Below are 16,326 nucleotides of genomic sequence, written 5' to 3'. Positions count from 1 at the left end.
AAAATATGTAGAAAATGTAATCTACACAAACATAGCAGGCAACATACCAAAAAGTACATGGAATACACATGTTGCAGTCTCCCCAAAGTACCTTAATGTAGCAATTTCTCTTTGTCTGGACTAATACCCGGGGTTCTTTGTCCTACTCCAAGAAAATTAAGGAAGGGGACACAAGGTGAGGTGGGAGCAAAAGCTTAATAAGCAAAAGAAGAGTCTCCACAGCGAGCTGGGTATGCCCTGTTGCAGCTGAATCCAAAAGCTTTTGTAAGAAAACCTCTTATCTCTGTAGCAGTTGAGTAACTTCTCTTATCAGTAAAGCTGTCATGTCTTCTGCAGCTGTGGTAAACAAGCACAAAGCACCGCCTTCTTTATATAACTGGGAGTTTGTTTTAAGTAAGTCCCCCTCCTCCCTGCACAATTTCCCACCATGTATATGCCTGAAAAGGGGAGGAAACTTTCCTGGGAAACTCGCTAATTACACAAAGAACAAGGGGCTTCTGTGCTGGCCCCTGTCTGCGTATCTGCGTGCAGGTGCAGCCTGCATTTTTTCCCTGGTCGTTTTATTTTTACCTGTTGCGGTGACTTTTCAGGCAGGCCGCTTCCGCAGTGAGTCTTCCCCAACTGAGTTTCCCTTTCCTTCTCCCTCACACATAGTTATGAAACATAATAAAATTACTACCCATGACAAAACCATCCTAGTTAAGAAATGGAACATTCCTAGTACAGATGCTCCCACCTATGAGTTCCTTCCTTATCCCGTCTCCCTTGGCATGCCCAGCTTCTATCCTGAGCTTTGTGTCTGTCATACCACTTTTTTCAATAGTTTTTTAAATTGCTTATTTGTGTCGCCAATACATTACTTCGTTTTGCTTCTCTGAAACTTTATAAAAACGGTGCTATGGTCTGGGTGTTTGTGACTCCGTGAAACTCATGTGCTAGGATCCTAACCCCCAAAGTGAGGGTATCAGGTGATGGGCCCTTTGGTCATGAGTGGGATTCATAAGTGCCCTTATAAAGGAGGTCCTGCAGAGCTACCTAGTCACTTCCACCATGTGAGAACACAGCCGCTGCCATCCATCTGATAACTGAGACCAGTCCCTCACCAGATAGGAATCTGCTGGCACCTTGATCTTGGACTTCTCAGCCTCCAGAACTGTGAGAAACAAATTGCTGTTGTTTCTAAGCCACCCAGCCTCTGGTATTTTGCTATAGCAGCTCGAATGGACTAAGACAAATGGTGTCATGCTGTGAGTTCTCTTCTGCAGGTTTCTTCTTTTAAAGTTGTTTCTATAACACAGACTTAGTGCTCTACAGTCCTGTAATTCATTTTTACTGCAGTAAAACCTTCCGCTCTGTGACAATAACACAATTTATTGATCTACTAATAAATCCACTAGGTGGTTTGTTGTTTGTTGTTGTTGTTGTTGTTGTTTTAATCTAATTTGGAGCTGGAAACAATTGTAAAGAACCCAAATTGTATCCTGGTATATGCATTCAGATATCCCACAAGATGTAATACCTAGAAGCATATGCAAATATCCAACTTTACAATAAAACACTAGAACTTTTTCCCAGTTAGTAGTCCCAATTTCACTTCTACCGCATAGGTAAGAATTATTAATTTACGTCCTCACCAACACCTACTACTGTCACACTTCTTGATTTTTCCAGGAGAGTGAATGTAAAATAGTATTTCACCAGAATTTTAACTTGCATTTCCCTGATTGCTAATAAAGTTGAGACCTTTGCATCTATTTATCATATTCCCTCTTTTAAAAAGTGCCTGCTCATGTCCTTTGCCTATTTTTCTTTGGAGATGTGTTCTTTTTTATTTGTAGGAGCTCTTTGTATATTCTTGATACTCATGTTTAATCAGTTATACTTGTTTACACACATTTTCTTGCAGATAATGGCTTGTCTTTTCACTTGCTGCATGTCTTTTGACAAGTCGAATTTATGTCTTTTATTGTCAGCTCTCTATCTTCTCATGAAGTCTTTCTTGCCCTGAAATCAGAAAATATTCTCCTATATTTTCTTGAAAATATTTGTAAATATTCCCTTTTCCACTAATCCATTTAGAATTGATTTTTTATATGTGGGAGGCAGGGATCCAACTTCATTTTTCCTCATACGAATAATCATTTATCTCAGCACCATTGTGGATAGTCCACTTTCCAGTGGATGAACAAGGCCACCTCTGTTCTGCATACCGCTTTGAGCAGGAATACTGTTGACTCTATTCAGTTTCTCTGGTCAGTGTATCTGTCTTTGTGCTACTATCATGGAATTTTAATTGCTACATCTTTATGATAAATCTTGATGTACAGATATCTCAAGAAGTTCCTCAGGAACTTCTCAGCTATACTTCAGCTTTTGCCTTTCATTATAAATTTCAAAACTAGTTTGGCAAGTTGCTCAAAATACCCTGTTGGCATTTTGCTTGGAATTGCAGTGAATCAAGAAATCAACTTGGCAATGTTGGCATCTTTACAAAATTGATTATTTCAGTTAATTATGTTTTCTATCTCTCTATTTGTTATGTTTTAAAATCTTCCCATGAATTCTTCTAATATTCTTCATAAATATCTAATCTTAGCATAATGCTTTTTTCCCTCTACTCATTTGGAAGATTACACTGTATTCTTTTACTCATTGCCCTCGAAATTTTAACACGTTTGCTTAAGTCTAAAATTACTATCCTAAACAATCCCCTGAAACAGTGCAAGGACCTTGGAACACTTTCACTCTGTCAACCAATTACTAGTCAGAAAGTCTTTGAATCCACCTGTGACCTGGAAGCCCACCTCTTTGAGTTTGTCCACCTTTCCGGACCAAACCAATGTACATCTTATATGTATTGCTTGATGTTTCATGTCTCCCTAAAATGCATAAAACCAAAATGTAGCCTAATAACCTTGAGCACATGTTCTCAGCATCTCCTGGGGCGGTGTCACAGGCCACTGGCCACTCATATTGGGCTCAGAATAAATCTCTTCAAATGTTTCAGAATTTGATTCTTTTCTCCAACACACTGGCCCCTCCACCCTTCTCCTCCTCTCACTGTGTATACAGAGCCCCGTTCCTGAGCACATCTGACTGAATTTCCCCACATAAGCACCTTCAGTAACCCCGCTCCACCTACTGCGCAAGCTCTGAACAAACTTAGCTCCACACCCAAAGCCCTTCCAGTTCCATCCTAAGTCAATGCTTCTCCAACTTTAAAGTGCATCAGAATCAGCTGGAAGGCCTGTGAAAATGCAGATTCCTAGGCCCGGCTTCCAGAGAGTACTCCTCAGTCGGTCTGGGGTGGGGCCCCAAAACTTGCGTTTTTAACAAGTGTTCAGGTGAAGCTGATGCTGGCAGTTTGTGGACCACAGTTTGGCTAAGATACCTTATCCCACGACCCTTCATGCACTCTCCCTCCATCCAGGGAGCTACTTACTCTGCCCTCAGAACCCCATGTGTCTGAGCCTTTGCCCAACCTGGTCCTGCCAGGAATTCTAGGCTGCCAAGTCTGACGCTATGGGTCAGATCCTGGAACATTCCAACTCAAGATAAAGTTGAGAGGTTGTGCTGCTTTTTAAAGGGAAAGGCTTATTGGGATTTGAGCCAGAACTGGAAGGACTCTAGTAAACCGCAGACATTTGGCCCACCCCTAGATACAGGCCTCCCTGTGGGACATGCTGCTACGGTCACTTTCTCCTTGTACAGATGAACAAAGGATGGCCCAGGGATGGGAAGTGACTCTTCCAAGGGCACACAGCACATTAGACGAGAGTCTGAGGGAGAATTCCAGTCTCCTTCCTGTGCGGTTATGTGCTTCTTGTACTGCCTTTTCAGTACAAGAAGCGTAAGGGACCCTGCTTTTCCCCCTTCCCTCATTCTACTTTCTTGTGACCACAGCTGGGACCCAGCATTTCCAGCTGATGCTGAAATAGAGCCTCAGGGGGCTGTAAAACTTGGAAAAGGAAGAAGAGTGGAGGAAGGGGCAAGAAAAGGCAGGGAAGAAATAAAACCCTCTGTGGTGAAGGGAAGAAGGAATGGGAAGTCACCCAAAGCTGTCCAGGGGGCTGGGGGTGGGGCAGTTTCTGGAACCTATACACATGAATCACCTCCCCTTCCTCTGACCCAGCAAGGGCTCAAGCTGGAAACCACAAACCCTCGCTGGCCCCCCTCTGCAGTGGCCACGTGCTGCAGACCCAGAGTGGGTAGTTAGTTGTTTATGCCAGCCTTCCTCCCCTGGACATGGAGTTCTGCTGACAGCCCCAGTCCAGCCAGAGCTCTGCTGTACATCCCTGGGAGTGGGGCTGGTGTGGAGCCTGGAGGGCACCCACTGCCTTCCCAGGGCTGCTCCAGACAGCATTAAGACCCTGCAGGGCACAGGTGAGACTCATAGCTGGGAGAACTGCTGCAGGCATTCAGGACCCTGGCTGCGGCAGGTGGGTCAGCCCACTGGGGGCAGGGCTCCTGGAACGAGGCTCTGCAGTTGGAGTTGTCACCCACTCTCATGTCACCTGGAGAAGAACTGGACCCAATTCCTGACAGCTTCATTCTGCAACCGCCAGTGTTCCACCCGGTGAGCTGTCACTCGAATCTGGAACCTCCTAGGTCTCTGGGCTCTTCTCTTCCAACGGGGCCCATACTCCTGGGCGGCGGGGTGGAGAGGACCTCAGTCCTGGACTCTGCTTCTCCCAGCACCTGCCCTGGGCTCTGGAAGGCCCTCCTGAGCTTAGCAAAGTGGATGACTGCTAATTCCCACTTGGGTATAAATGACTGCTAGGTTTCCAGGGTCGCTGTATTTTTTTTATTATTATACTTTACGTTCTGGGGTACACGTGCAGAACGTGCAGGTTTGTTACATAGGTATACACATGCCATGGTGGTTTGCTGCATCCATCCCCCTGTCATCTACATTAGGTATTTCTCCTAATGTTAGCCCTCCCCAATCCCCCCCTCCTCCTGCCATCCCTCCCCTAGCCCCCCAACCCCCAACAGGCACCTGTGTGTGATGTTCCCCTCCCTGTGTCCATGGGTTCTCATTGTTCTACACCCACTTATGAGTAAGAACATGCAGTATTTGGTTTTCTGTTCTTGTGTCAGTTTGCTGAGAATGATGGTTTCCAGCTTCATCCATGTTCCTGCAAAGGACCTGAATACATCCATTTTTATAGCTGCATAGTATTCCATGGTGTGTATGTGCCACATTTTCTTTCTCCAGCCTGTCACTGATGGGCATTTGGGTTGGTTCTAAGTCTTTGCTATTGTAAACAGTGCCACAATGAACATATGTGTGCGTCTTTTTAATAGAGTGATTTATAATCCTTTGGGTATAAACCCAGAGGGTTGTTCTATTTTGAAAGTAATGAAGCCTGGAGCCGCAATGCTCTGCCCCTACTGTAATGGATGCTAGGAGAATAGGAGTGTGGGTAGGATTGTTGAGGGGGATGCTGATTGCCTAGTAAGGACAGTCTCATCCTCCGCGTGGAAGGAAGGGTCAGGTGGGAATTTCCACTCAGGGGTGGCGGCTGGGAGAGGGGTTTCTTTCTTCCTTCTCATGCTCAGTCGTGCCTAAGAGGTTTTCTGAAACCAGCAATGATTTACAGAAGGCTGAATTCCCAGCTGACACCCCCAACTAATGAGCATTAATTATCACTTTCCCTCACTTGGCCCTCCCTTCCCATGAGAGCTGCATCCACTCAGTTAATTACAGGCCTGGAGGGAGCCTGGGAACTGGAAGTGACTCAACTGCTAAACCAGCTGAGCTTGCCAGGCGGGCATCCCAAGCCTCCCTCCCATGCTTCCCAGGTGCCTGGGGAATGGGCAGAAGCAGCTGCCCAGGTTACAGCCGCTCCTTGCTTTGCAGGCTGCGAGTTCCCACCTGGAGGGCTGTGCTGGCGGGTTCTCAGTTCTTTCTAGGTGGTTTGGGCTCCTAAAGGTGGCTGGGAGTAGTCAGAGAGCAACACAGGAAGGCCGATCTTGCGATGCCACCAGTATGAACCTCCCATCCTGCTCACACTCATTCCGAACAGGCCCATGCAGAGCCCTCATGGTGCCAGGCCAGGCACTGAACCTACAGGAGGGAAAGACATGGCTTTGGCTTTGAGGGGCTTATAAACTCCTAGGGAGAACAGCCAACCAGTCCCTCTAAGCCTAAGGGCCTCATGAACAAAATGCTCCGGGAGCTCAGGGAAGGGAAGGAAGCATCCAGGCACCCATGTGGATGATGCTTGGAAAAAGAGTCAGGGTGGAAAGAGACAGGAGGAACAGCCCAGAAAGCCAGGGAGCTGCAAAAGTATGTGATGTATTTTAGGAAGGCCAGGTAACTGGTTTTTTTTTGTTTTTGTTTTTTTTTGAGACCGAATCTCACTTTTTCGCCCAGTGGTATCACGTGATCTCAGCTCACTGTAACCTCTGCCTCCCGGACTCAAGCAATTCTCCTGCCTCAGCCTCCTGAGTAGTTGGGATTTCAGGTGCCTGCCACCACACCCGGCTAATTTTTGTGTTTTTAGTAGAGGTGGGGTTTCACCACAGTGGCCATGCTGGTCTCAAACTCCTGACCTCAAGTTGATCTGCCCACCTCAGTCTCCCAGAGTGCTGGGATTACAAGCATGAGCCACAGCGCCCGGCCCCAGTAACTTCTACTCAGGGAAAGGTGAGCCTTCCCAGACATTGTTAAGTATCTCCCAGGGGTTCATTTCAAAGTCAGCTGTCAGTTCCCGACTTGTCCATTCTTCTTGCCTCCCAGTTCCCACTCTCCAGCCACTAGACAGTCCTCAGGAAGCCCCAGTACCAGGCTTCCGTGGAGCAGGATGGCATCTAGTGATCTAGGTCACTGCAGCCTGCTGTGCCCTAGGAGCCGGGGAAAGGCGGCTGACTGGTGCTGAATTTGGCAAGGGAGCTGAGTTTGACTTCTCTGGTGTAATGTGACTTTGCTGTATGACAGTCCAGGGAAGGGGATTAGGTAGAAGAAAATACGTCAGAGAACACTGATTTTACCTGTAAGGAATTTTCTGTTTGGGGAGGAAACGTTGAGGTTTCTTCTGCCCCTTTCCTCCCCTCCCCTGACATGGGGTCCCTGCGCCCTTTCTCCAGCCCTGCATGGTTGGGTTTCTCTTTTTGTTCAGGTGGTTCCTTATGTCATGACAATTTTTGGTGGTCTGCATGCAGGCAAGATGGTCATGCTGCAGGGAGTGGTCCCTCTAGACGCTCACAGGTAAGGCAGGGGTGCGAGCGGGTAGCCCAGGGGCGTCAAGCTGGAGGGCTCCTCCCTGCCTTCGGGATCCCTGTGGGTCTCTGGTCAAAACTGCACTCCGAGAGCCTCACCTCCCAGTAGGTTTCAGGTGGACTTCCAGTGTGGCTGCAGCCTGTGTCCCCGGCCCGATATCGCTTTCCACTTCAACCCTCGCTTCCACACCACCAGGCCCCATGTCATCTGCAACACCCTGCACGGTGGACGCTGGCAAAGGGAGGCCCGGTGGCCTCACCTGGCCCTGCAGAGAGGCTCTGGCTTCCTCATCCTCTTTCTCTTTGGGAGTGAGGAGGTGAAGGTGAAGAAGGGATGGGCACTGGGTGGTCTAGAACTTGTGTCCTCGTGCCTCTTCTTCCCTCAGCCAGACTCTCCACGACACGGTGCCGAGTAGCATTGGTGGGATCAGGTGCTGAGAGGACCAAGAAGCTGCCATGCCCGGTTCCAGGCCGCCCTGGGCCCACATGGCAGCAAGAAAGCTTTATGGTGCCTGGCTCCAAAGAGGGCATCGCTGCCATTGTCATGGCAAGCACTTAGAGAGCACCTGCTGTATACCAGGAACTGTTCTAAGCCCTTTAAAGGTATCTGCTCATGGAATGCTTACAACAACCCCATTAGGTAGGTACTTCCATTATCCCACCTTACAGCCACGGAGGCAGCGGAGAGGGAGAGAGAACTTGACCTCAGGGTTTTGACCCCTAATGAGAACTCCTGCCAGAAGGATGATGGGATCTTCAGACTTCTCCAGGAGACAGGGCAGCGGGTGGGAGAGGAGCCTCTTGAGCCTCAGTTTCCTCATGTAAAATGGAGCGAAGATGAGTCTTTGAGCTGCTGAGAAGGCAAAACAAGGGGCCTCTGTTGGGGTAGAGGGAGCGTTGAAGGTGCCTCGGCTCAAGGCCAGCTCTGCAACTTTGGGAAGGTTACTTAAGCCCCCTAAGGCTCTGGAAAAATGTACCTACCCCATAAAGTTGGTATGAAGTTAAGTGAGGAAAAGGTGCTTGGCCGTTATGAACTGAATGGGCATCCGCTGCTGAAGAGCCAACCTCTGTCTGTCTCTCCAGGTGAGTGTGAACGGACGGCACTTTCTCCACTACCGCTACCGGCTCCCACTGTCTCGTGTGGACACGCTGGGCATCTTTGGTGACATCTTGGTAGAGGCTGTTGGATTCCTGAACATCAATGTAAGTTCCCACAGGGCCAAGTCCTGGGCAGTGGCAGCCTCTAGGTTCCCCTGACTCCCGGACAGGCCTGGGACCCCTTCCTGCACCCTAGACCGAGAGACAGAGGAGGCCCGGGGCACCTGTAATAGCCAAGGGGGAGGGAGACCACTGAGGTTTCAGGTGTGAGTGGGCTGCGGGGAGGAGAAGGTGCTGCAGAAAGGCAGGAGCCTGCACCTAGGGTGGGTCTGGTTAGCACTGAGAAGTGATGGCTGGGAATGATTTGGCACACTGGGGCAGAAACGGGTGGCTGCTGGCTTTATCATCCCCACCTGATGAGCTTATAAAAGCCCAGATTTCTGGGGCTTGCCACCAGAGATTCTGAGTCAGTCAGTCCAAGGCGGGGCCCACGGACTGGGATGTTCAAAATGTCAGCAAAAGGCAACGACTGAGCAGCCGAATGGGAAACATGAGGAGCTCTAAAACCCAAGGCCGGGGCTCGCCCCCCGCCCCCACCCAGGCACAGGTAGGGATTGTAGTGGTCCTGAATGCTGCTAATTATTTTCTCTCTTTCTGAACAGCCATTTGTGGAGGGCAGCAGAGAGTACCCAGCTGGACACGTGAGTCTCTTAGAGCACGGTCTGAGCAGCCACACTAGCTGGCCCGCCCTCTGGACTGCCGCTCACATTGTGCAACGCCCAGCTGCCCCTTCCCTCACTGCTGTGGTTGCCGTACACTTGGCTGGCTCCACTCCAGTCTCTGGAGGGCCTGGATCTGCCTCTCCCAGCCCCTCTCCAGGGCCAGCTTGGGAAGCCGAATGGGGGTGGGCTGCATGCAGAGGGGGCAAGACCCCGTATTCCCAGCAGGAGAGGCCTTAGTTGAAACACTCATTTCTCAAACCACCTCTGCGAAGTAGCTGGGGTTGGCCTTGCAGGACAGAAGGGGAGATGAGGCCCATGTACCTGCCCAAGGCCACAGTGGATGACGGATCCTCCACCTGTTCTTCCCTATTGTTCCGGAGGTAGTGAACCTCTGAAGTCCAGAGGATCCCACTGGGGCTCCAATGACTCACCTGCGGCCGTGAGAGAGAGAAGCCCCATATATACCCAATTTGTCAGAATAACAAGAGGTTCTTTTTCCTAAGCAAATACCACATGGCCTTATGTCCCCTCTTTCTTTCCCTGACAGCCTTTCCTGCTGATGAGCCCCAGGCTGGTGAGTGAACCCCTCTCCTGCTCCATCAGGGCTGGGAGCACAGCCTGAGTGTGTAGCTAATGAGCTCCACCTGGTGGGACATGGGATATGCCCCCAGCCTAAGGATGTCCCCTTTCTTTACAGCAAGCTGCAGGCGGTGGGTGGGTGGGTGGGGCAGCTTCAGGCTGAGGCTCAGCTTCATTTTACCTTTTCTCCACTTATTCTGAACATTGTCATTTGATACTTCTCTGTGCCAGGCCCAGTGCCAGGCTCCAAGATAGAGGAACAAGCTGGTCCCAGTTGTCCAGTTGCTCACAGGCGGGTGGGGGACAGACCACTAGATGGCCATTACAGTTCAGGATGCAGTGAAGGGAGAAGGATGTGGTGGTCGCGACACAGAGAGGCCAAGCGCAGCCTGAAGGGGCCAGGGAAAGTGTTGGGCAGGAGGCGGGTACAGGAGGTCAGATGCTTAACAAATAAGCAGCATCTCCTGGCTGCAGGCCTGGACAGAACATGCCTGCCCCAGTGCTCCCCTGGCCCCTGGGGGCGGGTGGTCCTCCCCAGTCCCCTGTGAGTCCATTTCTCAATACCTCCCTTGTTCTTCAGGAGGTGCCCTGCTCACATGCTCTTCCACAGGGTCTCTGGCCCGAGCAGGTCATCATAGTGCGGGGGCTGGTCTTGCAAGAGCCGAAGCAGTAAGTATCCAGCATCAAAGAGGAGGCGAGGGAGCAGCCCCTCTGTGCCAGGCACATGCTCTATAAAGCATCATCTCTTTCAATCCCCCAACACCACCATTTCATCCTCATTTCACAGGTGAGGAACTAGAGAAGCAGAAAGATGTGGCCCAAGGTGGCAGAGCTTGTGAAGGTCAGCCTGGGACTGGGATCAACAGCCCCACTGCTGGGAGCGTCATTCCTGCTGGTACATCTAGTCAGGCCTAGCCTCTCATCCCAGGTCCTAGGAAAGGGGCTCCAGGAAAGGTCCAGGTGCAGGCTGAGGCCCAGAGCAAAGACGTAGCTTCCCATGGTAATGCAAGGTGTGGTTCGAAAGACACAGCCAGACTGCCCCAGAGAGGAGGGCTGCCATTTGGAAGCCAGGACTTGGAGGGACACAGTGACTAAGCAGACACTACCAAACTTCTCCTACATGGTGCGTTCAAACCCAGACCTGTGGCTCCAATCCTGTTAGACAAGGGCCACTGGTCTGCCTGCCTTGAGGAAATGCATTAGAGTTTACGACTTCTCTGGGCCAGATTGCCTGGGTTGGCATGTGCTGAGGATACCTACTACCTGTGCAACCTTAGGGCAGATACTTGTCCTCTCCGTGCCTCTGTTTCCCTCTCTGTAAGAAGGGGAGGATAATAATGCCGACTTTAGGGGTAGCGCTTAGAATAGCACCTGGCACGTGGTAAGTGCTCCACAAACATGGATGCTGTTGCATCATCTCAGTGCGGGCAGGGGAAGGCAGAGTAAGGGAAGCACCCTGTGTTCTCCTTGCTTAATTTTGTTTTTACTTTTTAAGTTACTGACCTCACTAAACCCTTGCCCTCCACACTCCCGATCATGCCTGTGAATTCTGGGGCAGGCATGAAGCCCAGCACTGGATGGCCTGGGCCTCCAAAGACAGGCACAACTGAATTGGATTCCTGGTTTTGTCTCTTATAAATGGTGCGGTCTTGGGCCAGTCACTAAACCTCTCTAAGTCGGAATTTCCCTACTAGAAAAAGAATGAAAATTCCAACCTGATAGGGAAAATGAAAAGGTGCTCAGTGACAAAACACTTCTTCCAACAAAACTTGGAGGCATGAGACCAGGTTCACATTGCAGCTCAGAGTTACAAGGTTACTAGTGACGTGGTGAGCAAGTAACTGCTCTTTCCCAAGGGCTGTGAATGCATGTGTCTTCAGAAGCCAGATGGGTCTCTGAGGCAAATAGTGAGCTCAAGATGGATTAAAGATTTAAACATAAGACCTAAAACCCTAAACACCCTAGAAGAAAACCCAGGCACTACCATTCAGGACATAGGCATGGGCAAGGACTTCATGAGTAAAGCTGCAAAAGCAGTGGCAACAAAAGCCCAAATAGACAGATGGGATCTAATTAAACTCCAGAGCTCCTGCACAGCAAAAGAAACTATTATTAGAGTGAACCGGCAACCAAGAGAATGGGAAAAAATTTTTGCAAACTACCCATCTGACAAAGGGCTAATATCCAGAATCTATAAAGAACTAAAACAGATTTACAAGAGAAAAACAACCCCATCCAAAAGTGGGCGAAGGATATGAACAAACACTTGTGATTAAAGAGAAAATAGAAGCCATCTTTTATACAAACTCTCTCAATTTTTGAATATTGTATTAAAGTTGAAGAATACGATGGACCGGACAAAGCATTGCTGTGTACAGTTCAGCTGAGATCCACCAATGTGAAGACTTAGCACAGCACCTGGTACTTAGTGAGGCTGCCACAGATGCTGCCGCTGCTGTTTTGTGAAAGCAACTGATGACTTGAATGGGACAGGGAGCAAGAGTTGGAGGGCACAGGATTCCTCTGCAGCGAAAATCTATCCCTCTTTCTTCACCTCATCCCTCCCTCCTCCTCACTGAGTAGGAGTGTATGACTGCAGCCTCAGAGAGCTTCAGCAGAGCTTCGCTGGGCATCTAGTGATTGATCATCACAGCAGGCATCCAGTGATTTGTGATTATTCAGTGAGCTAGTGGGCTGAGCTGGATGAACGTGAGGTAGGGAGACACCAGGAGTTCTCAGGCCAGTGGGAAGACAAAGCCTTGTCTGGCAGGATGGAGTAGGAGGAAGCTGTAGTGGGGCTGGAGGCTCCACACCGTCCACTCTCAGGGCTCCTGCCCTCCAAGCTTCTTCCCAACATTAAGCCCTTGCCATCTCCTTCCCAAAACTTAGGAAACTTATGGGGCCACCTCCTGTGAGGATCTACCAATAGTCCCTGAAAGGCCTGCCCAGGGCGGCCTTTTCCCCCACCTCACCCGCCTTCTGCATACCATCAAGATGCAGCCTTTTCCGGCACAGTGCTTCAAAGAAGGGGACTTTGAGAGTTCCCAGGACATAAAAAATAATCTGGTTGCCCTATTTGAGAGGCAGGGTGCCAGATCCCACCACCCCAGATCTGGAGTCAGGAATCCTAGTTCACATCCTAACCTGAGGCCCTACAGCTATTGCTAGTAACGGAGACGTCATTAAACTTTTTGTCCCCATCATTAAATGGGCTGACAAACCTCACAGCACAGAATTTGTGAGGGCTAAGGAAAGGCAAACTAGTGTCTGTAAAACACCTAACTTCTGTAAAATACCTACTGTGTGCTAGGAATCACTAGTTTTCACATATGTTATTTTCTTTTTTGTGGCTCTATGAGGTAGAGATTGTATTATATAGTAATATTTTTAAGCAATAGGTATCATCTGAATGCTTATTACATAATCAGGTGCTGTTCTAAACAAGCGTTTCTTATATATTCATTTAATCCTTACGACAGTGCCACAGGCAGGTACAGTACAGTTATGTCATCTCTGTATTATGGATGAGGAAACTGAGGCACAGAGAGATGAAGGGTCTTGCCCAAGGTCACAGAACTAGATAGTAGCAGAGCCAGGGTTCAACCTGGGCTGCCTGACTCTAACCAACATTTAAGACAATACCTGGCGCTGAGTTGGCATTCAACAAATATTAGCTACAGCTGTCACCACCATCATCATCCCCATTCTCAGGAGGAGAAACTGAGGCTCAGGTAGGCAATTTTCACACACTTCTCTCCCACCCACAACCTCCTGTAGTCAGTAGATGGCAACCCTGGAATTCAATCTCAAGTTCATCTAGAGCTCATGTTCTTTCCGCTGTTCTGAGCATCCAGCAGTGCTTGTTTCTGGAGGCTGAAGCCGCTCAATCTTCCATCCTCTCCCCCACCCCCATCCTTCCCCTGGGGGCTGAGCAGTGGCCTGCGGCCACCAGGCACTGATCCCTTCTCCTTCCTCCTGCTTCCTGCAGTTTCACGCTGAGCCTGAGGGACCAGGCTGCCCGTGCTCCTGTGACACTCAGGGCTTCCTTCACAGACAGAACTCTGGCCTGGATCTCCCCCTGGGGACGGAAGAAGCTGATCTCAGCCCCCTTCCTCTTTTACCCCCAGAGATTCTTTGAGGTGGGTCAGAGCCAAGAGGCCACATCCCTTCAGGCTGGAGCACAGAGCTGACCTCCCATAACGACCTGGGAGACTCTGGGGCGGGTGCGCAGGGCAGCTGTTATGGGGTGGGAGGCCAGAGCCAGCAGAGCACAGCAAACATCTACACAGAGGTCCTCCACCCTCCACTCGGATGCCAGGGATCCCATAGCCAGAAACTCAAATTAATTGATGCAGATGGAGGGCCAAGCATCAGCTTTATTGAAAAGCTCCCCTAGGGCCAGGCGCGGTGGCTCATACCTGTAATCCCAGCACTTTGGGTGGCTGAGGTGGGCGGATCACGAGGTCAGGAATTCGAGAGCAGCCTGGCCAAAATAGTGAAACCCTGTCTCTACTAAAAATATTAAAAATTAGCCAGGCATGGTGGTGGGCGCCTATAATCCTAGCTGCTTGGGAGGCTGAGACAGGAAAATTGCTTGAACCTGGGAGGTGGAGGTTGCAGTGAGCCCAGATCACGCCACTGCACTCCAGCCTGGCAACAGTGTGAGACTCCGTCAAAAAAAAAAACTCCCCTAATGATTCCAGCGTGCAGAACCACTCCTCTACAGGAAGCAGCCCCAGTTACAGATGGTGAAACTGAGGCGCAGGGCTGGGAAGATCCTTGTCAAAGGCTGCAGTGGGCTGGTGACAAGCAGGGCCCCTTGTCTGTTCTTTTCTAGCACTGTACTGGGTGCCCCCAGGTCCAGTCTTTGTGTCCTCTGAGAGGAGGAGGGTCTCGCTGGGAAGAGCATCAGGCAGACAGGGAGAGTCTGGCTGGAAGCTGCCACCCATCATGTCCTCCTTTCCCAGGTGCTGCTCCTGTGCCAGGAGGGAGGGCTGAAGCTGGCGCTCAATGGGCAGGGGCTGGGGGCCACCAGTGTGAACCAGCAGGCCCTGGAGCAGCTACGGGAGCTCCGGATCAGTGGAAGTGTCCAGCTCTACTGTGTCCACTCCTGAGGACAGTTCCAGGGCAACCCTGCCAGAAAATAGGAAAGTCAGCCCACACCCACGGCCCCACTCTCCTCCCCTTCATTAAAATGTCCACCTGACACCACCACATTAGCCCTGGTTCACTTCCAGGGTCGCGAGCCTGAGTCTGCAGGAGCTTTGGGCCTGAGGGAAGGCACAGGGTGCCAAGGTTCCTCCGACTCTGCACCTTCCTCCACCGGGAGCTGGGATTTGGCTCCATCTGCTTTCAGGGCCTGGACTGCACTCACAGAGGTGGATTTTGTAGACTAACAAAGATACTCCAAAATACAGTGGCTTAAAGAATGTGGTCATTTATTTTACTTATTTGTGGTCAAATAAATAAATGGGGTCATTTATCTATTCCATTCTCATCTAGCAATTCTAGAGAAAATGGTTCAGGTTAGTGGGGCAGCTCTGCTCCCAGAGATAGTCAGGGTCTGTCCTAGCCATTGTTCCACCACCCAGGGCATCATCACGGTCTGCGTGGCCGAAGCTCAGCTGCCACCCTGTCTTGGTCTCCGCCACTGAGAAGGCTAATAGAGGCTGAGGATAAGACCCACCTGATCTCATAAGCCCCAGGCCGGGGTCTGACACCACCAGCTACAGTCACGTTTCATCTGCAGGCACTTGGTCTCGGTCACACTACCTGCAAGGAAGGCTGGAAATGGCCTCCATTGGGATACCCATATGACTGGCCACATAAAATAGAATAGTTGGCCAAGCGCAGTGGCTCACACTTGTAGTCCCAGCACTTTGGGAGGCCAAGGTGGGCAGATCACGAGGTCAGGAGACTGAGACCATCCTGACTAACACAGTGAAACCCTGTCTCTACTAAAATACAAAAAAGTAGCCAGGCATGGTGGCAAGCACCTGTAGTCCTAGCTACTCACTCGAGAGGCTGAGGCAGGAGAATTGCTTGAACCCGGGAGATGGAGGTGGCTGTGAGCTGAGATCATGTCACTGCACTCCAGCCTGGCTAACAGAGCGAGCCTCTGTCTCAAAAAAAAAAGAACAGTCACACACACAAAAAAAACAGAGTAGTTTTATTCTATCACTATAAAAAAAAAAAAACAGGGAGAATGGATTTGAACAAAAAAAAAATATGGCACTCTGATTAAACTGCATTACAGCCTGCAGGACTCCTGGGCCAGCTTGGTTTTACTCTAGATTTCACTGTTGTCCCACCCTACTTCTTCCATCCCACTTTTTCCTTCACCAACATTCGAGTTCTTGCCTTCTCTGACAGCCAGACAGACAGATGGGAGAGGCAGGCGTGTCTTTCATTGTCAGTAGTTCTTTGATGTGAAAGGGGCAGCAGAGTCATTTATACTTCATCCAACCTCTTTGCATCTTACAAAGTTAAACAGCTGAAAGAAGTAAAATAGGGAGGCAATGCTTGTGGAATGTACAGTGCATGTTGGTGGCACATGCCTCATTACGATTCACCTACTTGCTTCTCCTGTTCAGTCATTTCTTTGGAAGGCAGTGGATTTCTCTCTTGCGCTTCTGTCTTCCTCAGTTCTGACATATCTTTGCCTGCTTCCATCCATGTAAGACGTGACTTGTTCCTCCTGGCC

At 49.9% G+C, this 16,326-nt stretch overlaps 1 protein-coding gene across 2 annotated transcripts; it reads left to right on the top strand.

Annotated features, from left to right (window-relative positions):
• Positions 1-4,121: 4,121 nt before the first annotated feature.
• On the top strand, positions 4,122-15,052 carry LGALS12 (galectin 12). Of its 2 annotated transcripts, none has more exons than XM_032283050.1 (9): positions 4,122-4,576; positions 7,125-7,213; positions 7,334-7,547; positions 8,308-8,427; positions 8,985-9,023; positions 9,592-9,618; positions 10,234-10,292; positions 13,612-13,762; positions 14,591-15,052. In XM_032283050.1, exons 1-9 carry the CDS (start codon positions 4,508-4,510, stop codon positions 14,735-14,737), a joined length of 915 nt encoding a protein of 304 aa, XP_032138941.1. In that variant the 5' UTR covers positions 4,122-4,507; the 3' UTR covers positions 14,738-15,052. The 2 variants fall into 2 exon arrangements, with proteins under 2 accessions (XP_032138941.1, XP_032138940.1); XM_032283049.1 differs by having other exon boundaries at positions 10,204-10,292.
• Positions 15,053-16,326: the final 1,274 nt, after the last annotated feature.

Source organism: Sapajus apella, unplaced genomic scaffold (assembly GCF_009761245.1).
Source record: "Sapajus apella isolate SASKATOON/1434 unplaced genomic scaffold, GSC_monkey_1.0 scaffold14, whole genome shotgun sequence".
NCBI lineage: Eukaryota > Metazoa > Chordata > Mammalia > Primates > Cebidae > Sapajus > Sapajus apella.
The sequence above is the reverse complement of the archived record's forward strand: the minus strand, read 5'-3'. Positions and strand labels throughout refer to the sequence as shown.

What these genes read in the sequence shown, in the direction of transcription:
- LGALS12 (XM_032283049.1), top strand. Translation starts at nt 4,508, where the DNA reads ATGTCACCTGGAGAAGAACTGGACCCAATTCCTGACAGCTTCATTCTG. An exon ending in AACCGCCAGTGTTCCACCCG is followed by an intron (nt 4,577 to 7,124) that starts GTGAGCTGTCAC and finishes CTTTTTGTTCAG; the next exon opens with GTGGTTCCTTATGTCATGAC. An exon ending in TTGGATTCCTGAACATCAAT is followed by an intron (nt 8,428 to 8,984) that starts GTAAGTTCCCAC and finishes CTTTCTGAACAG; the next exon opens with CCATTTGTGGAGGGCAGCAG.